The sequence below is a fragment of the Mesoplodon mirus genome, assembly GCF_964341445.2.
Source record: "Mesoplodon mirus genome assembly, chromosome: 3".
Taxonomy (NCBI): Eukaryota; Metazoa; Chordata; class Mammalia; order Artiodactyla; family Ziphiidae; genus Mesoplodon; species Mesoplodon mirus.
In genome coordinates, this window is record NC_138978.1 from 27,585,545 (window position 1) to 27,608,979 (window position 23,435).

Here is a 23,435-nt window from a genome sequence, read left to right on the forward strand (position 1 = left end):
CGCCACATTCAGCTCCATGGCTTCCAGAACACTCCCAACAAAGAGCGGCTTTTACCATAATGGTTCCCACGAGGCGCTGTCGGTCAATTTTCTTTGCTTGCTTCTCAATTTCTTTTAAAGGGGGATGTGGCTGAGGCCCAGATGGGACTGTGGGCTGCCCCTCCCCAAATGACCTCCATGCTTATCTCACACTCTGACCACAGTGCATCATTTCGGTTTAATTTTATTTCCTCTTATAAATGGGCACAGCACAGGAAGTGTTAAAAAAACAAAACAAAACAAACCACAGTTCCTTCACAAGGCTGGGACAGGTGAGCACCCACAGTGGGGCAGGTGCCTTGGTTTCTTTCTCCAGTCTTTTTCCACCGCTTTTTAAAGTTTTGGCCATGAACTCAGGACAGGTATGGTTAATAAACAGGTTATGAGGGAGAGAAGGGGCAGGGAAGGCCTGGGGGAGGGAAGGACAAACTCCCCCCACCCCAGGCCGGGTTCTTGGAGGGATCTGTATGGGAGAAAGGACGCACAGGAGGACACTGTCTTCAGGGGGCTCTCTGGAGCCACACTGCTGCCTACGAAAAATATTTACATGCATTCGCCACGCTGGGGCTGGTGCGCTGAGTTGCCTGGTGGGCAACTGGGGGATGCTGGGGCCATCAGCCCTTAGATGGCAACTCTGGGGCCCAGCCTCGGCGTCTCTGTAAATCTGTACAGTCTGTGGGCTTCTATTTACAGGCAGGAGGCCTGGGGAAGCAAGTCCAGGGTGGTGGCTGTCAGGAGAAACTCAGGGGCGCCAAGTAGGCAGTGCCCACTCCTGTCCCATGAGGCAGAGGTGTGTCTGCTCCCTGTGCCCAGGGCCCCAGCTTGGAAGCCTGGACAGACGGCTTTGTCAACCCCAGGAGGGGCTGACCTGCCCGGCCCGGCCCCGGTGACCACCCATCTGCTTCCGAACAAGGGGACCAACCCTTCAGGGGAGGCATCCCCTCTGGCCCCCTGGGGAGACAGAGCTTGGGCTCTAGGAGTCACAGCTGAGGGGTGGCCCCAGCCCGCCTTGCACTCTCTGGCAGCTGAGGCCCCAGAGAGGCTGTCAAGCACACAAGCTCCCTCTTCCTTTGGAACTGGCCACGCTTCCTGGCAATGCCAGGGCCCTGCAGGATGCCCTCCCCAGGAGCACCGGGGTGGCTGGGGACATATTTGGGCAGGGCCTGCACGCATCACACCACGTATCCAGGAAGGGTGAGGCCTGCACTCACACTGCACGTAGGAGAGCTCCAGCTCGTCATTTGTACCGCCCACTCTGGGATCGCTGCGCTGGACTTGGGCTGGCTGGGATGGATTGGGGCTGATCGGATGGTGTGAAACTTCATGAAGGTAAAGCCTGGACATTTGTCTTGGTTCCAGGGCTCCATGAACGAGGCCCTCGGCCTCTTCTCGCAAATGCTAAGGACACAGAGAAAAGGCCGGTGCCAGGAGGCCCCAAGTTAGAAGCCAGCCCACAGAGCATGAGTTAGGCCTGCTGGGGCCAGGCTGGACCCATGCAGCCCCTCTGAGCCCACTCCAGCCAGCCTACGCCCTGCTCAGCCGTCCCGTGCTCCACCCTGCACCCACCACAGGCTCCAGCCCCATGCCGAGGCTGTGCCCACTGCTGGGTCTCTTACCCCAGTCCCAGCATCCCAGAGCTCCCCTGGGTGGTCCAGATCCTCTCTCCTTCTTGCTCCCTGGCTTCTCAGCCTTGGCCTGCCCAGGCCTTCTCACCAGAGCTGCTGCCCCAAGACAGCAGCCCACCAGGAAGCAGGGTAGAGGGAGGCTGGGACTTTGGTCTCGCCTGTCCCCCAGTCCTTACACTCCAGGGATAACTGAGGCCAGGTCACCTCCAACAGATCGTGGGCCCAGGAGGCCTCCCCCTACTCCTGCCCCTCAAAGAGTGGGACCAGCTAGGTTCCTCACCAGCCTCCAGGCCCTGCCAAGGGGGCCTGTGGGTCTGAAAGATGGAGCCCCAGCCTGGGAGTAGGACAGTGGAAAAGACAGGCTGCAAAGCTCCCTGGGACCTCACCCTCACCGCCTCAGGCACCCCCAGCCCTCACCCTGCACAAGTCTATTGCCAGCAAATCTTGAAAAGGGAACAGAAATAAAACCCGGGCTCCTGACTTTAATCTGGGTTGTGGGCAAGGGGTGGGGGTGTGAGGCCCAGACCATCACAACTCAGACCACATCCCTTGGCTCCAAGAGGCCCCACCAAGCACAGCCCCCATAGGAGATTTGTGACCCCACATTTAAAGTACCTACATAAGAGGCCCCATCTGCAAGGGTAACAGAGACGGGGGAGGCAGGCTGGAGCCTGTGACACCCCCACTCCAGCCTGCCCGCAGCCCTCGGCCTGGGGCAGTGCGTCTGGATGGGCTGCTTCCAGCTGCAGCCAGGACAACCGCCAGGTTGTCTGGCCAAATGAATGGGCAGGTGTCCACAGGAGGCTCCCAGGGGCCCAGGGGTGGGGCTGAGGTGGACCCGGCAAGGCCAAAGGGAGAGGGCACAGAGGGCCCAGGCGCAGGGCCCACCCTCGCAGGCACTTTGGAGACTTGTGTCCTGGGAGGCAGAGGCGGACCCCAGCTCAGAGCAGGAGGGGGATGTAGGGAGCCCAGGAGCCCCACCACATGCTCCCTCCCCAACCGGGGCCTTCGGTCCTGGGGGACCCAAGCCCCCTCCCCAGCCCAAGGCTGAATTCCGGGAACCAGCCTGCCTTCCTCAGCAAGTGGGGGACTTGCCCCCAAGCAAGCCCTTTGCAGGCTACAGAGGGGAGGGAAGCAGGCAGGGTGAAGCCAGGCTCAGCAGGTGTGCAACGTCCTGAGGGGGCTTGTGGCAACGGCCCCCACACCGCACTTCATTCCAGGAAAGGTAAGTGTCCAAGTGTGAGAGCGTGGCTGTGTGGGTGAGACTGTGCATCCACGTGGGATTGCATCAGACTTGCCAGGGTCGGTGGCAGTGTGGTTGGTGAGGGTGTCGTGAGGGCTGAGTGTGACAGGGCACCTCAGGGGACCCAATATGGGCTGATTGTTCTGGCCTAATGGCACCCTCCCCAGTGAGCCTGAAAGCTGGAGGCAACGTGTGTGGTGTCAGGAGTATGAGTGGGTGGGGGGTGGGAGGAGTGTGGCAGAGAGGGAGGCAGGCCACACCGTCACCACTGGGTAACGATGTTTAGTGACGTGCATCGTCATAAGCATTTGGGGGCACGTAAGAAATGAATAAACCTCTTTGGAAGAATGTGTGTGTCTGTGACATGTCTGGATTGGCTGGGTGGTCAAGATTGCATATGATCTTGTCACTGCGTGCTTTTGTCTGTGTGTGACAATACGTGAGACCATGTGGGAGACAGTGTCTGTGCAGAGTCCACTTGGAAGGAGGTCCAAGCAGCCCAGCCCCTCCTCACCAGTGGCTGCCAGAGCACTCTCGGGAAGCCAATTCCTCAGGGGCAGACCGGGAAGGAGGTGAAGCCTGTGGGTGCATGTGCATCAGGCAAGGGTGAGGGAAAACGACCCCACAAACCAGAGGGGCCGGGACAATACAGGCTCGTGGTGAGGGGTACTGTCTCACCCAGGCAGGGAGGGGGCCTGGGACAGAAGCAAGAGGTTGCAGTGCCTCAATGATTTCAAGGGCTGAGTTTGCCAAATGCTTGTCCTGGAAACCAGCCTGAGTGCCTCTCTGCCCCCAGAAGGAAACCTCAGTCAGCCCCATGGGGCCAGGTTGGGGCTTAAGCCCCACCCCTTCTTCCACCAGCCAATCAGGAGTTTCCCTCCTCCTGTCCACCTGACATGAGGTCCTAAAGCCCCAGGCTGGTGGGGGCGGACAAGTGATGAGCTCATAAGGGCACAGTCTGGAGCAGATGGCAATGCCCCCTGTCCCTTGGGGAAGAGCTGTGTGAAGCTGGCAGTCTGGGCAGACCTTGGGAGGGTGGCAGAGATGAACTGAGGCCAGGCTGTCCCCCAGGCCCAGTCCCAGGGTGGGACTGGTGGCTCCGGGCCAGGGAGTGGGCACAGGGGTGGCGCTGAGGCTACAGGGAGGCACTCTGGCTCCGCTAGGCGTAGAACTCCTCTTGCTTGTCGGGCTTCTGGTATGTGACGCTCGCCTGTTTGGGCTCCTCCAGCGTGTAGCTGCCCTCGTCCTTCTTCTTCATGCGGTAGATGAGCAGTGTGACCAGGAAGGCGGCAAAGAGGGCGCCCACCACCCCGCCCACAATCACAGCTGTGGAGGAAGAGGGCAGAGGTCAAGAGCCAGAGGCAGGGTGGGACGAGCTTAGAGCCTGAGGAGAGGGCAGAGGGCCCTGGGGGATGGGGGCAAGAGTTGGGAGAGGGCTGGGAATCTCGAACCTGAGACCAGAGTTGGAGTGAAGTTTGGAGTCAATGCTAAAACACCAGCGCTGGCTGCCATTTACAGTCCTCACTGCAGCCTGGCACTGTTCTAATCACCTGGTCTCATCACACGAATGCATGGAATCTTCACACAGTGCTATGAGGGAGGTGCTGTGCTACGGTCCTCATCAAATGTAAGATGCCATCAATCAGAAGATGCTCCAGTATTTTATACACCCTTAGGATGGAAAAATCTCTGCCATCTAAACTAGGACACATCCCAACTGCAGAAGGGTTAACATATGAACAGATGTGCACTTAGAATTGATTAAGTGCAAAATGATTATCCCCATTCCACAGATGAGGAAAACGGAGCCTGGAAAGGTGAAGCACCTGCCCGAGGCCACACCGCTCCTAAGTGGGGAGCAGGGTTTGGACCATGAATCCAGAGCCTCTTCAGGAGACAAGGCCAAGGGCAGGTCCTCAGGGCTGGCATCAAGGGTGGGAGCAGATCAAACCAAGGATGGGACCAGGGATTAGGATCCAGAGGTTCCAGTCCAGGAGGGGTGAATCAGCATGGTCCAGGGAAGCAGGGGTCAAGGGCAGAGTCTGAGGAGGGGTCGGAGGGTGCCGAGGAAAGTGCTGGAGGTAGGATGGAGGTCAGACCCTGGGATAAGGAAGGTCAGAAGAGGAACCAGAGGGTACGTCCTGGGGTCCCCGAGTCCCCAGCTTTCCCTTCGTAGGAAACTAGGCTCCTAGGAAACCCACATCCTACCCTCCCTCCTGGGTTCCTAGAGGGCAAACTGAAGCCCCACCAGCTGCCCCCTCTGGGCTCCTCCCAGGCCCCAAGTCTCACCTACGAGCACTTCCTTCCGCTCCAGGATGCTCTTCTGGGGCAGCTGAGCCGCCGAGCTGCCTGAGTCGATGGCATTGTCCAGGAGGCCGGGGCCTGGGCGGGCACCCTTGGGCAGCGTCCCAGGTGGAGGTGACGGCTTGGCCGCGGCCCCACCCACAGCCACCACCTCATTGGCTGTGTTTGGCTGTGTGGTCTCTTCCTCCGGCAACTCAAAGTCCCCACTGGGTCCCCCGCTAACTGGCACCTCTGGCTCATCCCGGATCGTGGTCAGGAAGAACTCTGGAGTTGGGGTCTGTAGGGAGGGTAGCATGAGCCCAGGAGCCAGGCCCCAGCACCCCCTGCCACGGTGCAGCCATACACACATGCACACAAGCCCACTGCCACCACGCCACTTCCCTGGTGGGGCTGACACTCAGAAAGCATGCACCATGCGCCAGGCCCTGTGCTAAGCACATCATGGGCATTTTATCCTCACAATATCCTCATAAAGGAGGTATCATTACCCCTAATTTATAGAGCAGGAAATAGGCCCAGAGAGGTTAAATGACTTGCCCAAGGACACACAGCTAGTAAGTGGTAGAAGCAGAACGAAAATCCAGATCTATCCAACTCCAGAATCTGTGTTCCTAACCACTATACTACACTGCCTCTATTCTCACCCTGGACACATTCCAGTCCCCATCCCACCTCCATTAGTTCCTTCTCCAGCTGTCTTTCTAACAGTCCTTAGGGGGTTCCTATCAGGGACTGCTGCTTGGGGACAGCTGGGTGCAGCTCTTAAATACGTGGGCCTGATCCTGGATCCACGTGCCTAGGGCAGGTGTGAGTCCCTTAGCCTGAAGGTCAGTCTCAGAGCACCACAAATCTCAATGGCTCCCACCACATGGAGGCAGGACCAGAGCTGGGATCATGGCAGGGATGTAGCTGCTTCACAAGTGGGCATGGAGAGCGTGGGTCTGGTGTCCAGGCCGAGGCAAGGCCGCGAGCAGAGGCTGCACCAGCAACCTGGTCTCAGTGCCCCAGCACTGTCTCCCCTGCCTGCCTGGCCAAGCATCTGTGAAGCACCAGGTTGTCCCGACTGCTCAGAGGAGCGAAGAGCAGGGCCTGCGTCCTGCTGGGGCCTGATGATGACCTGAAGGCAGCTCCACAGCCTGAGGGCCTTCCTCTGCGAGGCGGAGGCAAAGGGCTTCAATACCCCAACCGATGTCCCTACACACCCTCCTCGCCCAGCACACCCAGCAGGGACCAGGCTACTTCCGCCACTTCCTTGATCCCACCCATCCCGGCATTCCTTACATCTTCATTCTCTTCCCTTCAACCTCCCCATCCATAATACCACGAACGAACACACACACACACACACACACACACACACACACACACACACACACCACCCCCCACCCCACCCCCGAGGAGCTCTGGAGCCAACTGCCAGGTTCAAATCCTGACTCTGCCGTTGCCGCCTGTGAAGCCTTGGTGACGGCAGTGCCAACCCATGGGGTGAGTGTGAGGGTGAGAGGAGATGGCACAGGTAACGTGTTCAGCACTGAGCCTGCCACCCAGGCAGCCCTCCACGAATGTAAGCTGCAGTACTCCTCTCACACAGCCCCACTCTTAAGCTCCCTCAGATGGATAATGACCATAACAACGATGATGATAACCAAAGTGAAACTTCTAGCTTACTTAGTACTGCCAGGCACTGTTCTAAGCACTTTGGATATGTCAGGAAACTTAATTCTCACCACCCTATGATTTGCATTCTATTATGTTCTCCTTTTCACAGATAAGGAACAAAGGTATAAAAAGGATCAGTGACTTCCTGAAGGCACACGGCAGTGGAAGGATTCCAATCCAGGCTGCAAGGCTCCTGAGTCTGTGCTTTTAATCAGAACACACAGGCCCCTGGCCCCTCTCCACATCAACACTCCCATTCACCCAGCTCCTTCCCCACTGATGTTTTGTCCTAACATCTAAAGACCCAGGCCTGGTCCCTCTGCCATCCCCATCCATCTCAATCTCTGTCCTCATCCTGTAACTCACGCCCAGCCTTGGCCCTCCGGCCTCATGCCTATCTGACCCTCCCCATCCCTGTCTGGCTCATCTCCAGAACCTCCTAGATCTCACCCCTGCCCAGCTCCGTCCTCCCTCCCCCAGGCCCTGACCCACCCTCCTCTGCTCTGATTCCCTGTCCTCTCCCCACCCGCTCACCTGAGCCACCTCCGTGGGTCCAGGGGCAGTGGTCCCCAGGGGCAGGGTGCTCCTCTCAGGGATGTCAGGCTCCTGGGTGGTAGCTGGCCTGGGAAGGGCCCTTGGTCTGGAGGTAGCTGTGTTGACCAGCCTGGGTGTTGGGGTCTCTGTGTCCAAGACAGCCACTGTGGTGGGAGGTGAGGGTACCTCTGGGGTGGTGGCCCGGGCTGTGGCTGCCGTGGTCAGTGGCAGAGGCAGAAGCCTCCGTATGCCGGTGGTCCTTACGATGGAGGTGGTGGCCGTGGAAGGGGGTGCTGCAGGGATGCTGGGGGCGGCGGTGGCCACTGTGGCGGGCACTGTGGCCACAGCTGGGGTCCCTGTGGTTGTGGCAGCAGTGGTTGCCGTAGGACTGGAGATGGTGGTGGCTCTCTGGCTGGGCTCTTCTGGGACCTCTGTCACCAATGGGGGGCTGGTGGCTGGCCCTGGGGTGGGGCGCTCAGAGGGGAGCTCTTCAAACGGGGTGCCCACAGGCTGGATGTCCATGGTGGGCAGCACCACGGGTGTGGTGGACACTGCCAGGGCCACATCTGGGCTGAACCGCATGGCTGTCTCGATGCCCGACTCCTGCTCGAAGTCTGGGGGGTGAGGGAAGGAGGAGAGAGCTAGGGAGTTGGGTGATTTGAGGGGCATGAGGATCCCAGGGAAGCAATGGCCATCAAGATGAGGGGCTCCCAACCCTCACACTTTGCATAATTTTCCCAGGACAAGATGAGGGAAAGGAGGAAGGCACAATGTAGCCAACGGTTACCAGTTGGCTGATAGCTAGTGAATGTTCCCCAACTCTTCTCTGCCTAGCCAAAAATTCTAAGGGACCACCTCTTCCAGGAAGTCTTTCCTGACTATTCCAGCCCACCCAGCCTGGAGCTTCCAGCAGGTTGAATCCAGGCAGTGGCAACTCAGGCCCTACTGGCTGCAAATCTTGCTGGAGGTTGCAGGGAGGAGGGGAGGAGGGGAGTGGCATCCTGGGAAGAGTCAGACGTAGGTACAACCTACATGAACACACATGGTGGATAAACTAAGGCTCCCCCAGAGGCACAGGCAGAGAGCAAGAGGGAGAACAACCTCTCCCACAGGGGATGCATGAGCACTCCGGACTCCAAGACAGGACAAGTGAAGGGGGAGAGAGAGAGGGAGAGAGGGAGAGAGGGGGAGAGAGGGGGAGAGAGAGAGAGAGAGAGAGAGAGAGAGAGAGAGAGAGAGAGAGAGAGAGAAAGAGAGAGAGAGAAAGAGAGAGAGAGAGAGAAGCCACAGCAGCTCCCAGGGGCCTGAACTAGGCAGAGGAGGGGTGGGGAGGAGGTTTGGAAGTAGAGATGTGACCAATCGGGATGGATTTCTGAAGATTAACTCACAAGAGGCTTACAGGAGTGGGCTACAGTGGGAAGACTAGAGGCAAGGAGCTGTAGGTGGCCAGTTCCAAAGCGCACAGACCCCCCTACCATCCGTTAGGCTCGTCCTGCCCCCTCTGGGGGCCCGATCTCAACCCACACCCCTTTTGACTACCATTTTTAGAGCTCCTTCTCTGTGCCAGACCCTGATGTCTTAAACTGAAGCCTTCCAGAGGCTCTGAGAAGAAGGCATATTTATCACCATTCACAGATAAGAATAGACTGAGAGAGGGAAAACGGCTAAAGGTGGCACAGCTATTTAGTAGCGAAACTGGGATTTGAACTCAGTGTGCCTCCCTGATCTCATGCTACTCTATTAGCCTTTCTGGACGGGGCCCCGGAACTGGGTTGTCCCAGGCACCACTGGAGGCACCTGCCGTTTTCCTTCACTGCCCTAACCCTGCCCTTGGCCACCGCTGATTGGACAGAAGGGGGCCACCTGACCTAAGCTGAGCCAATCAAATGGTCTCTGCTGGGGATCGGCCACTGCAACTGAAAAGGGGCTACTGAGTTCCTCCAAGTGGTCACAACAGTACTGAAAACTGGGCTACTGAGGGGCGTCTGTGTTCCCTGACAAAGGCCGGAGGCCTGCAGGGGACCCAAGCAGTGCACAGAGAGATGCAGAGACAGAAGCAGTGGGGAGCTGGGAGTGCTAGGCTCTGAGGCCTCAAGGCCCTGGTTCCACCCCAGGAAGAGTGGCCTGCCCTTCCTGTGCTTGAGGTCCATGAGCTCCCCCTGCCTGACCTCCCCCTCCACTACCCCGCCGTTTAACTGAGCCTGCGAGGGTTCCTCTTCCTTGCCATCACAGCCTCGGATGGGGCACTGGAGGCAGACCGGCATTGTTGACACAACATGCAGGGAAAGGGAAGGGGGTACTTACAGCCCGAGCCCGACCCGGAGTAGAGGTCATCCAGCTCATCATCGGGGAAGGAGTCATCGTCCCCAGAGCCCTCGAGGTCCACGGGCCTCTCGAAGTTCTCACTGCGCCAGCGCTGAGCCTGGGGAGGGCAGAGTTGGGCACAGGGCTCAGCACCTGAGGCCAGCAGCCTGGACGTGCCCAGAGGAACCACAGACACTCTCATGGGCCAAGTGACAATGGAGGGACAGCATCAGATGTGGCCTCCACAGGGGTAAACAGAGAGCCGAGGCAAGCCGGATTACCACTTCCTGCCTTGTTGGGTTGCTGTGAGCACGCAGGTGCACCTCAAAGCAGCAGGTTCTCAGCCCAGCCAGCATTACCCTCGGTGTGGCCAGCACCATCTGCCCCCTTCCACCGCGGAGAGGAGGGAGGCCCCATTGCCCCAGGTCATCAGAGAGCACGTGATATGATAAGATTCGGACTCTGCTAGGGACCCAAAGTCTCACACCTCAAAATCCCAAAGGTAGGGCAATTAGTCCCATTAGCTAGACATGGGTGTTGAGGAGGTTTGGGGCTCTGGGAGGGAAGAACCTTGGATAAGTGGGGGAGGGAGAGAAGGGAGTGGGCTCCAGCCCTGGTCCTGGGTCCTCCCCAAACCAAAGTCAGCCCCCCTGTCTACACTCTCCCCAAAGTATCTCAATGCCGAGAGTCAGCTCAGGGCACGGATGCCACTTTCACTTCTGCCAAGGGTCTCCTGAGAGTTTGCAGGCGTGAAAGGGCCTTCTCCCAGGGTCCTGCTCTCCAGACCCAAGACTCCCCGCAAAATCAGAACCTGGGAAGGCCAGGTGCTGTGGCTCCTGGGCCTGGACCATCCCTCCCCACCGCAACCCCGGGCTGAGAGCCAGCACTAAGGACATCCAAGACAGGAGCGAAAACCCCCAACCACACATTTGACCCTGAATCCAGACAGAGCCCAGCCACAGTCCCTGCCCCCTGAGAGCTTACAGAGAAAGATGACCTGGTGCTCAGATCTAAAGGATTAGCACATGGATCTTAAGCAACTGAAATAGAGAGAGAAAGGCATCTCAAGCAGAGATAACAGGATAAGCAAAAGTTCCGAGGTGGGGAAGTACAGCCTATGCCACCAGAGCTGGGACTGACAGCCTCATCCAGGGTCCCTCGGAACCCCTGCAATCACTGGATTCCTACCACCAGGCCCCTGTCTGTTCCTGGAACATGCCTGGTCTCTCCCGCCTCTTTCACTCATGCTGTTGTTCCCTCCAAGAGAACACCCTTCCTTCCCATCCCCTTATCCTCCAACTTCCCACCAGCTACCTCTGCTCCCCATCGCTTCTTCTGAGAAGCCCTCCTACTTTGATCCTTCAGAGCATCCTGTGCTTCTGAATTCACAACTACCACTACTTGTGAGCTGTGCTGGCTTGGGTATATACTTTTTCTGTGACTGTTCCCACCCCCACTAAACTACACCTCGATGGAGGCAGGACCGTGTCAGACACACAGTAGGTATCAGGAAGTATCTGTTAGGGAACAGGTTTGGAGTTGGAGGATGTAATTCCCGGGGCAGGGGTGGGGCAGGGACAGGCCGGAGTTGAGTTTGGGGAAGCCCCATCACAGGCTCTCAGTGCTTGGCTGGTGACTTTTATCTTGGAAACTGGTCATGTTTTATCCTGACTGCACATCAGAATATTGTGAAAACAGAACTTGGCGGTTCAGCAGGTCTGAGGTGGAGTCTGAATATCACTACTGTTTGACTGACATGGGGAGCCATAGAAGGTGTGTGAGCAGGAGAGGGGCTGGATTGTCACTGTGATCTTTGCTCAGACTCTCACACTCCCACCCCTGACAGGCCCCCTTCTGGGGTTCCTATGGAGCTAGAGAGAGGATCCCAATCCTGGCTTCCGGCCCCGAGCCTCGACCACCTGCTCCAAAGCCCTACACAGGCCACGCAGGGCAGGAGGCCAGGGCAGGGAGCCAGGAGATTCCCCCCACCATACCCGTTACCACACACACACACGCACACACAGTCTCAAAATAATGAATTAATCAGTATTTACTTGCTACCAGTGAGTCATGGAGTGGAACAATTAGAGTAATTGCTCTGTGACTAATTGCTGGGTCTTCCTCCGTTTTAGACATTTCAGGAGCTCAGAACAGCTACCATCCAACCTTCCCCAGCTCCCATCTCTGCTCCCACTTCCCAGAAGAACAAAGCCCCAGGACGTGAGGTGAGGGGACTAGAAGCTCCCACACTACCAGCCTCTACCACCTGGGCCAGCTAAGCTGGGGTCCCTTGGAGACTTTCTGCTCCATTCTTAGGCAAGTAGCCTGAAGCCAGAGACGTGCAGCAGGATGGGGACTGAGCAGGGACGGGGCTCAGACTGCCTCTCCTGAGCAGGTCCATCTTCACTGTCTCTCCATCCTTCCAGGCAGCCCAGGGAAGGTTGGAAGCCCTTTAGCTGGGAGGAGGGGTTCTAAGAAGTCTGTGGTCCCGGGGGAACCCCAAACTGGGGTAAATGTGGGGGCCAAAACAGGGTGTCCTCATGATTCCGCAGTGACCAGCACCACACACCAGCCCCTAACACCCTGCAAAGCCACACAGGCCCTTGAAATGACACACCCAGAGACACAGAAAGAACACATACAGATACACCCTGACACACACTCACCTAAAGGCAGAGAGAGGCACCGCGTGTTGGCATGCCTTTGGGTGCAAACAGGCACATGCATGGGGGCGGGCACTAGATGGGGGCACACACTGTGCAGCTCTGAGGCTCAGAGACAAGTATGGAACCTCCTGTGAAACCATCAGCCTCCACTCAGGTAGCTCTCACCTAGATACTATTCATCCCTAGCTCAGTAGCCATCGGCATGACAACCGTTACCATGACAACCATCTCCTCCATGCTAAGGACCAGGAGCTCCAGATCCCCACAGAGATGGGGGGGGGCAGGAAAGGGAGAGATCATGGAAGAACAGAGAGAATAATGGGGGTGGGGGGAGACAGTGGATGGAGACAGAGATCCAAGGACAGAGGGAAGCCAGGGGGTCAGAGGGGCGGTGTGGGGGGACAGGAAGGAGGGAGTGGAGGGAGGACTGGGTGTGCGAGAGAAAGGGAAGGCAAGAGTGGGAGGCTGAGGGAGAGAACTCTCTCACATCTTAATTTAGCCTCACGCTCATCAGACAAAGCTGGGGAAGGGGCCACCTCAGTGATTTTCCAAACCTACATCCAAGAGAACATTCTTTCCAAATAATAAGCAGCCCCCAGATGGGCTAGAAGGGGTGATGGCCAACAACAACCCAGTCACCCCTGAGCTCACCCTGGGAAACTTAACACCAGGACACCTGAGACCTGGGGGGCGGGGGGTGGGGTGCATGATGCCATCTTGCCCAGCCCCCCCCCAAGTCTACTAAGTGCCAGCTGTACCCCTCCCTGGGGGACCAGGGCTCACGGGGCCCTCCCAGGAACACCACAGGGGTGCTGGAAGCTGCAGCTACCAGGGGTACAGAGAGGAGAGAGGAGACAGATGGGGGCTGGGGAACTGAGCCTGGGAGGCAGCAAGGAAAGCCTCAGAAGTCACAAATGCCCGAGGAGGCTGGTGACAACAGCCTCTGACCCCCAAACGACCTCTCTATTTGCATAATGCCATGCATAATTAGCATAATTATCCATGCCATTCTCTTAAAGGAGAACTGAACTCAAATGCCGGCCTCCCCCTGACCCTCAACTGTGCCCCCTCCAGGTAAACCACACACCCTCCCATGCCTGATAAACACATCTGCACACCCGACCCAAGTGTGCGCGCGCACAGGCGCACACACACCAGCACAGACGCATACACAGTCACGATCCACATTTACTGACCCTAACCTGTGTACCCACCACAACTCACAGACGACAGCATGGCACATACCGCCGTGGGCCCACCCGTTTACCGCCTCTCTAGATGAACACACAGACACACAGCTGCACCCCTCTCCTCACCTAACACACCCCACACAACGTCCGTGGGTTGTGGAGCACACCAACCCTCCCCATGTCCAAGCATGCCCCTGAGTCACATATCACTGCCCACATTCCCCATGGCAGGGACACCCTCGGACTCTGACAAAAACCTCACGACCTGTAAACAATCTTTTCTCACCCTCACATCCCCACACGCCCCACACAGCCCACTGCGGAGGCCCCTGCACCTTCTGCTTCCTGCTATCACCAGTCCCGGCCGCAACACCCAGCCGGAGGCTCCCCCAGCAGTGGGTGAAGGTCTGAGCTCCCTCGGGGAGCTACCGAGGGTCCTCAGGGGGTTCTAGAGGCCTCTGCCCACCACTACGGAGGCCCTGTCCCAGGTCAGGCGCTGGAAGAACTCTACCTGCGCCACCGCCTTCAACCATCACAGCCTCCCAGGATTTTATTATCCCCACTTCACAGATGCAGGCACTGAGGCTGGGGTTTAGAGCTGAGACGTGAGCACGGGTCCTTAGCCCCTGGAACCCTTGCTCCGAACACTCCAGGGTAGCCCCCAATCTGCTGCTCATCTGGGGTTCCTACACCTGTGACCCACAGCCCCTGGACAACCTCAGCTCAAAACTACCACCCCTCCACCCCCGCACACCATACACACGCCGGCACACAGCAAACACCCCAAATGCGCCCAAATACCCACTCCTGCTCCCCACATGCTCCACCCGTGCATCCCTGAAAAAGCACCCACTGCACCATACATATGCCCAATCTCAGACACCCACCAACAGGCCCCTAACACCTGCATCCCACTCCCCTCCACACATGCACACCATGCACACGCACCATGCACACTTTCCCTCTGGGGTACGTACAAGCACACCTACAATGCCGGGGTGAGACATGGCACCTTTCCCAATGGACTGGCGCACCCCCTGCCATTTTTCCTCACTGCCCCCTTGCCACCATCCTACCTTGAGCTGACCCACAGCCTTGACCCAAAGAAGTGCCTCAGGCTCTCTGACCTGATGGGACCAGCAGTGACCAGAGCTGCCTGCCACTCACCCGCCCCCACCCCTACCTGATCCTCTCCATAGTTTTAGAACTGCTGGGATGGGTGGGTAACTTCCACTGCCATCCCTCTCCAGTGGGGTTGGGGGGGGGCATGTTCAGGTAGAAAGGCAGGGCATCTCCCTCCTCTGGCCCCCAGCCTCCTTCCAAGCCCTCCTTGGAGACCAGAAGTCTGGGGTCTTTCATGCCCAGCTCCCTCCACCTGCCCCCGCCCCCATCATGAGCCTTCCCAGAGAAAGAGGATAACACAGAGGTTAAAGCCAGAATGAATCAGCTCCTCCCCTCACTACCCATCGGACATCAGGCAAGCCACTGAGTCTCTTGGCACCTCAGTTTTCTCATCTGTAAAATGGGGATGCTAGTAACAGTATGTGACTCATAGGGGTGCTGTGAGGATCAAATAAGATCATGCACGTAACGGACTGAGCACAGAACCCAACACTGCAAGCTGAATAAATAAATGTAGCTGTGACTATTGTTAGGTACATGTTAATATTTCCATTATGAATTCTGAAGATTTTATCTCATTTAAGCCTCACCAACCTCCTGAGGGGAGTAGAATCAGGATGATTACACCCATGCTGCAGATGAGGCTATTAATGTCTAGAGAGCCTAAGCAGCATTGCGAAGGCCACAAAGCAGGGGAGAATGCAGAGAGAGAAAAAAGGAGAGGCTGGATGCGGGGAGAGGAAGGGCGAGCTACAGAAACAGGCACGGACACACAAATTAGGTCAGCTGTAGGTGGGCCAGGAGCCCAGCACCCTGTGCAGTGCTAATCATGCTGCAGAAACTAAGAATAAAATCAAGTATAATTAATTCTGCCCGAGCTTCCTTCCCCACATTAGCCAGTCTCAGGCTCCACTCTCCTGGTGACTGGAGGCAATGTGAGCAGGGGTTGGGAGCCCAGCTTCAGGTTCAAGTCTTGGGTTCAAGTCCAGCTCTGCTTACTTGCTGGGTGACTCTGGGCAAGTTACTCAACCTCTCTGAGCCTCTGTTTGGTTAAATAATGATATACTCTTCATGGAGCTGTCGTGAGAATCAAGTAAGATGATGCCCCAAAAGCACTCCTGCTGCCCAGCACACAGCCGGTGCTCAGTAACCACTCGGTGGTCTTACCGTGGTACGTTTTTCTCACCTTCAGGCCTGAGTGATGACTGAGCTCAGCTCTCCCTTCTTACAGATGTGGAAACTGAGGCTCAGAGAGGGGATAAGAGGGGCAGGTGGTGGGGAATTAGCCTGCCAAGCAGCACTCAGAGAGGTAAAGTGATTTGTCCAACGACACACAGTGACTTAACACTAGCTCCCAGAAGCAGGGTGGTCTCAGCAGAGCCCTCTGGATCCCCACAGGCTCCATCCCCACCAGCCCCCGTCCCCAAAAGGCCCTCAGTCCTGTGAGAACTCAGTGCCCCTCACGCTCACCAGCTCCAACCCGGAGACCCAGAGCGTCACCACAGGAATGTGGGCCGGGGCCAGGCTCTGGGCAGCAGGACAGCCAGGGGGCTACACAATGGAGAGCCTGGACCAGGAAGGGGGACGCTTCAGTCTCCACCCCCTACCCATCCACAGCTGCCCTGGCTGGGAACCTAGCCCCCGCCACATTCACTGGCTGCCGGAGGGGTGAGGGGCACGAAGGCTGCATCTGCCAGGAAGGGGCCACGGAGCCCAAGTCCCAGAGAGCAGAGGGGTCTGGAGGAGGAGCGGGGGGGGGGAGGGCTGAGGAGGCCCACTTGACAGACCCCCCCCCAACCCAAAACAATCAGCAAAGCCCAGACACACACACTGTCACCCACTCACCCTCCCACCACCCTTCTTCCAAATACCCAACCCCAGACCGCCCACAAGCGCAACCGAGAGGGCAGGAAACACCCCTCTGGGTTCATCCCACCTCAGCCAACTGGTCTGAAAGAGACATCCTGACGGCAGAGCCCTCCCTACCCCACACCCGTACTCCATCAGCTCCAGCCCACCACCCCCATCACCTTCGCCACTACCCACCCCTGTGCCCCCACTATCCTCTCCAGAACCCCCTTCCCCACGGTGGCACTGCTTTCATCAACACTGGACGAGAGAGCTGGCAGCATCCTGGCTCAGGAGGCCGCAGCCTCCCAGACCCAGACAAGCCCCCTCCCGCTTTCTCTGCACTTCCGTTGCCCCATTGGGAAATGAACCCCTTGTCAGCTTGGTGCTCTAAGTGCCTTTCTGATTTGGATACTCTGGGTGTCCAAGAATTCAGCCCTCAGGTCAAAGAGAGCCAGGGCAGTGTTATTTATACGAGAGAGAAAGGGGAAATAACCTACATTCCCAGTATCAGACGACTAGTTAAATAACTTAGGGCACAACCACAACATGGAATATTATGCAGCTATCAAGAACTGTGTTTTCACAAATCCACACTGTCTAAGTCATTAAAAGGCATAAATGCATAACGAAAGGCTTTTGTTTTGTTTTGTTTTGTTTCAAAGAACATGCAAGGTCGGGGAGAATGTACACTCTGGTTGTCAAGAGGCAATGCAGCACAGCTGTTGATAGGATCATACAAACAGTTCTGTCTCTCAATACCTGGGTGACCTTGGACAGGTACTTAACTCTCTCGGCCTGGTTTTCCTGGTAAACAAAGATAACAATAGCTACCTCGTGGGGTTCACTGTAAGAGACTTCGGGTGCCCACACATTAAGGAACTGCTCCATAAATGTTGGCTATTAATACTATTATCATCATTAAGTTTAAAAATAGGTTATAAAAAATTACATAGAACTTGATCCTGTTTTAATGAACTCAATACCAAAGTGCATTTCTAAACACTGAATTCTAAGACTAAAGGTTCCCAGAGGCTCTCTCTGGGTGGTGGGATTACAGGCAGTTTTTCATTTTTTACTCGGGACCTGTTTGTATTTTCCAAACTGTCTACAATAAACTCAAGAGTACTTTTGTTATGAGAACTAGCACGCTCTTTCTGAGTCCCCATGCCCGCCGTGCCCTGGTCTCTGAAACTCTTTGGCCCCTTCCTTCTGCTGAGACCCCACTGGGGCTGGTCGTGAGTTATGAGCAAACAGAGGAACCAGCAGGAAGGAAGTGAACACAAAAGCCTCCAAGGGAGCTGGCAGGCCCCGTGGCCCGGAGCCTACGTAGCTGCACCTCACTGCAGACTGGCTGGCTTAGCAGGGCCCGGCTCCCTCCCCCCGGCATTCACCGGTTGGCCACCACGGTTGGCTTACAGCGCCCAGACACCTCGCCCACGGGCCACCGGCCAGCTTCTTCCATCAGCCTAGCTCCCGGCCCACCAGCCCCGCCGGCCCCAGCCAAGGTGCAGGCTGGCCACCCTACAGCTGCTCACCCTTGTTACCTACACCTGGACAGAGGATGGCAGCGCAACCCTGGGAAAACCAGCCCTCTCCTCAACTCAGGGCTGGGGCATTCCCTCCCCCGCCCCCCACTGTCACTGCTCCATCCATCCCAGCCACCTGCCCTCTAGCATCACCCTCCCGGCCACCCTGACTCACACTGCTCATTTATTCCTGTCCCCAAGGCTGTGTCTGAGAGCAGGACCACCCACTGAGGCCCTCAGCTGCCCAGCTGCCATGCTCCTCCCACACTGAATCCTTTATGGATTCCTTCCAGGCCTTGCACATGCTGTTCCTGCTTCCTGAACACCCTTCCACATCTCTGCCTGACCAGCACCTACTCCACCAGAAAGTCAGTACAAGCAATATCTATTAAGCACCTACTGTGTAACAGGGACTATTCTAGACACCCGATGACCCACAGTCAACAAGACAGGGATGTGCTCAGGAAGCTCAGGCAGCTCAAACATTGCTTCCCCTGTGAGGCTGCCGCAAGCCAACCACCCGCCTGTTCTGAAGTCCCTTCTTGGGGACTCTGCCTCCACTGTGTTGTCATTTACTGGGTAAGGAGGAGCCACCAACCATCTCCCGTCACTCCAGTGGGACCCTTCTACCAGATTCTCATGGAATGCACTTGGCCACCGTGGGAAGCAGATACTACTGTCCCCATCTACAGATGAGGAGACTGAGGAGGCTGTTAAACCACCAGTGGGGACACAGCAGGATTTTTTTTTGTAGAAGACCTGGGGCTGTTATTCCCTGACCATGAACAACCGATACAGCTCCCACAGAGGGAGCACTCACTATATGTACATGGCCCCATTTCTCTTCACAAACATCTTACTGGTGAGGGATTATTGTCCCCATTTCACAGATGGGCAAACCAAAGTTCAGAGAGGTGAAGCAACTGGCCCAAAGTCACACAGCAACGGAGCCAGATTTGAACTCCTGGATTAGCTGAACCCTAAGGACCATGCTCTGCATACTGTAGCACACACCCACTCCCAGTCCTCACCAGTCTCCCCCACCAGGAATTTCCTCAAGGGGGGGGTGGGTGGCAGCTTCAGAGTCTACACACCACCACCCACCCTCCCCAACACCCTGCACAGAGACAGACAGAGAGATGGACTGTGTGGGAATGAGAAGAAATGGAAGACAAGCTCTGTTCCCATGACAGGTGGCCCGGTTCTGCTGAGCAGCCCCACCCACCACCCCATGACTCACCAGCAGGTGCCCCTGGGATTGAGTCTCCAGGCTCTGCAAACATCCCTGCCAACAGACTCGGCAAGGGCCCACGTTTCCCAGAACAACCCAGTGTGGGGTTAGATGTTCTGGTCCTGGCTTCCAGAGAGCCCTGGTCAAGTTCCTTCACCTCACTGGGCCTCAGTTTGCCCACCTATGAAATGGGAATGATGATTCCCAACACACCAAGACACCATCTGTGACATGCTGAGCAGTTATTAGGCAATTAGTAAGTGCTGGGGAGCGACTTGGTGTCCCTACTCAAAGCTCACCTCCTCAGAGAGGCCCTCCCTGACCACCAAATCCATCCACGTGACCTCCTCACACACCCCATCACTGTCAACACCAGGCTTACTCTTCATAGCTCACCACTGCCTGAAATTAGCTTGTTTACTTACTTCCTTGTCTAATGCCTATCTCCCCCTCCAACAGCTCCCGGTGGCAGTGACTGGGACAGTCGGCCTCCATCAATATTTGTTCAGTGAATACTGTGAATAGGATCACCCTTACAGACCCACATTACCTACTTGTCTAATCACTATGTGATCCTGGGCAGGACCCTGTCCTCTGGCCTCAGTCTCCCATCCAAAGTTCTCTCTGGTCCCTCCAAAATCCAACCAGGGCCCCAACTGCCCTGGGAGGAGGGAAGAGAGGCTGAGACTGATCCCAGCAGTTTTTCATAAAACAACTATGCAAGACAGTAGGTTCCCAGCAGAGCCTACAGTTCTGGCCACTTTACAACCAGGCCTGGGCTGGAAGGACAGTAGCATTTACTGAGCACCTACTAAGCACCAGGCCCCTTACTGATAGGACCAGGTGAAATGGGTCTCCTTACTCCATAGTCTCAGGCCAGGCAACTTGCTGGAGGTTACAGAGAACTCAGCTGGTGAGTCAAGATGGAGTTAAGGGGAGCAAGACATTACCAGGGGGGGACTGGTAATGGGGAAAGGTCTGGAAGAGCAGAGAGAGACCCAATGCTGTGTGTCTGGTCTGATAGGACCTAAGGAAAGGCAAGCTCAAAGGGCACAGGACACCTCTGCCAGATCTTAGGGGCCACCTGAAGCCAGGGGCAGAGGCCCCAGAGACCTCACCAGCCCTGGGGTTCTGCTGGGCCTCCAGGAAACCAGACAGACCCTGCTGAGTCAGCCCGAGGCAGGCCCAGTCCTTCTAGCTGTGCTGGGATACCACACAGCTCTGCCATCCTCCCCAAAGCCTCCCCAGGCACATGCTAGGCACACACCCTGAGAACACACAACACACATACACACACATACACACACACACGAAATGTGCCCATCTGTGTGTGAGTGTGTATCCAGGCTCAGCCTCCTGACGAGTCCGGCTGTGGTCTCCTTCACCCTCCCATTTGCTAGGTTATTTATAACCAGCACAAACTCACAAACAGTGGAGATACAACTCCCCACCCCGGGACTATTCTGCTGGCTTCTGAGCTGCTCCATTTCGAGGGATAGAACAAGCCAGACTCAGTATGAGGCATGGGGGCCTCCAGGGCCACCACCACCATCACCTAGATGGGAAACTGAGGCATAGAGGAAGGAGTCAGAAAAAAAACTGGAGGGACTGGCAGAGGCCCCAGAGGCTTGCCTAGGGTCACATTCACTTCCAAGGCCACCTCCAGCCCCAGATAACACTCTCTGAGATACAGGGGCAGACGGATGCCCCAGCCCTCACCCTCATGTCCTGCATCCTGGGAGACAGGTGGGACCTCGCAGTAAGCAGGAGCTCTGAAGCTAGACTGCCTGGGTCCAAATCCCAGCACTGGCCCTCAGCGGCTGTGTGACCCTGGGCAAGAAAGTTCACCTCTCTGAGCCTCATTTTCTTCTCCTATGAAATGAACATAATAATAGTACCAACCTCAGAGGGTTGGGAGGATTAAATGAGATTATCCAAACAGGATCTCAGCCCAAAGCCTAGCTACCTCTTGGCTGGGCGACCTTGGGGCAAGGTGCCTGGCCTAAGCCTCAGTTCTCCCATCTGCAAACGGGACAACGGTATAGCCCAGAAGGTCATGAGAACTGAAGCAAAGTTTCTGACGCAGAGTAGGTGGTCAAAACACACAGATTCCTTTCTCTTTTCCTCTGCTCTCACGGGGCCCGTGATTCCCTGACCACCCTCAGCTTTTCCCCTTGATAATCTTTATCTCCTGTTACTAAGTGCCTGGAGATTTTTACAGCTATGGTGCCATTGAGTCTTCTCAACAACTCCTTAAGGGATAAGTTCTCTCCCCAATTTTGCAGTGAGCACCCTGCCTTGTCAAACACAGGTGTTCTATAAACACCTGAGGGATGAATGGATGCAAGAATGAATGTGATCAGAAAGTCAGAAGATAACAAGTAGCGGTGAGAATGTGGAGAAGTTGGAAACCTCATGCACCACTGGTAGGAATGGAAAATGGTTCAGCCACCCTGGATAAGAGTCTGGCAGTTCCTCAAAAGGTTAAACATAGAGTTACCATATAGTCCAATAATTCTACTCCTAGGGTATATACATCCAAGGGAAGTGAAAACATATGTCCACATATTTAATAAAAAAAAAAAAGCAGGGCTTCCCTGGTGGCACAGTGGTTGAGAGTCCACCTGCCAATGCAGGGGACACGGGTTCGTGCCCTGGTCCAGGAAGATCCCACATGCTGCAGAGCGGCTGGGCTCGTGAGCCATGGCCGCTGAGCCTGCGCACCCGGAGCCTGTGATCCGCAACGGGAGAGGCCACAACAGTGAGAGGCCCGTGTACCGCAAAAAAAAAAAAAAAAAAAAAAAAGCAACATTATTCATAACAGCCAAAAAGTAGAAATAACCCAAATATCTATCAACTGATAGATGGATAAATAAAAGGTGGTGTGTCCATACAATGGAATATTATTAAACAAAAATAGAAATGAGGTCTTGATACATGCTACCACATGGATGAACCTTGAAAATATTATGCTGAGTGAAAGAAGCCAGTCACAAAAGACCACATCCTATTTGATTCCACTAATATGAAATGTCCAAGATAGGCAAACCCATAGGGACAGAAAGTAGACTGGTGACTCCTAGGGCTGAGTGATTGGGAAGAAGAGAGGAGTGATCCTTTCTAACCCTAATAGGTATAGGGTTTCTTTTGGGGGTGATAAAAATGAGTAATATTGGTGATGGTTGCACAGCTGTAAAAATACTAAAAACCATTTAATTACATGCTTTCGATGGGTGGATTGTGGGGTATTGGAGTTAAATCTCAATAAAGCTGTTGTTTAGAAAAAAAGAAAAGAATGAATGTGTGATTGAGGCTCAGAGAGGGTGAGGTACTTGCCCAAGGTCACACAGCAGAACCTGGACTCAAATGCTCGGACGGGAGAGGAGGTGACCTCTCTCTGAGTAACCCCTAACCAAGCCCCAGGTGAAGCCTCCCCAGCCCCCACCTCCGAAGGGCAAACATTGACTCTGCAGACCACAAGTGGGAGAGGCCAGTGCAGCAACTGCTTCCCCTGTGCTTGCCAAAGGCTCCTTTGTCAGGTGGGGCCAATGGAAGGAGCAGGCTTTGCCCAGCGGGACCCAAGAGAAGGGACGCAACTCCAAACTCAGGCTGGCTGCCATCTGTGTCGCTAGACCCCAGTGTCCCCAGCTCCAGCCACCAGCGGGGTTCCAGGATGTTCCCACTCAGACCCTCTGTCCATGTGGCTGGCCCCTGGCCGCCCTCAGCAAGAGACATGAGGATACGTCCCTGCCAGGGAAGGGGTCAGGAGGATGGCAAGACCCTAGTGGTGAGGCGCATCTGAGTGTGAAGTCAAGTCCGCCTGTCCCTCCCCCCGTGGCTGTCTAGGGCAGCCTTGAGAACAGACACCTCACCGGGCCCAGCCCCTCACCCTGCCCTGCCTCCACTTGGCTCTAGTACCAGCCTCCACCCAGCCCAGCTGGCAGCCGCTGAGCCCCAGGCTGGTTTCCACTCCCCACTCTCTGCACAGAGGCCCGTCGTCTGTCCTGAGGGCTGGGCTGAGGCACGAGCTGCCAGGCTTCTGACAAGTGTTTGGTATCCCCCAAACCTCTACCAGGCTGAATCCAGGTTTGAAGCCTGCACCACCTTAGTTCCCTGCTCCACTCCACAACCTCAGCAAGCT

General features: G+C 56.1%; 1 protein-coding gene across 1 annotated transcript in view; it reads right to left on the minus strand.

The window, feature by feature from the left end:
* Positions 1-207: 207 nt before the first annotated feature.
* Positions 208-23,435, minus strand: part of SDC3 (syndecan 3) — a 38,573-nt gene continuing 15,345 nt past the window's right edge. Inside the window, exons 2-5 of the mRNA XM_082613928.1 lie at positions 9,709-9,826; positions 7,405-8,018; positions 5,197-5,488; positions 208-4,233 (exon numbers count right to left, since the gene is read on the minus strand). Coding sequence (XP_082470054.1) covers positions 4,067-4,233; positions 5,197-5,488; positions 7,405-8,018; positions 9,709-9,826 — 1,191 coding nt within the window. The 3' untranslated portion in view covers positions 208-4,066. The remainder of the gene's footprint in view (positions 4,234-5,196; positions 5,489-7,404; positions 8,019-9,708; positions 9,827-23,435) is intronic.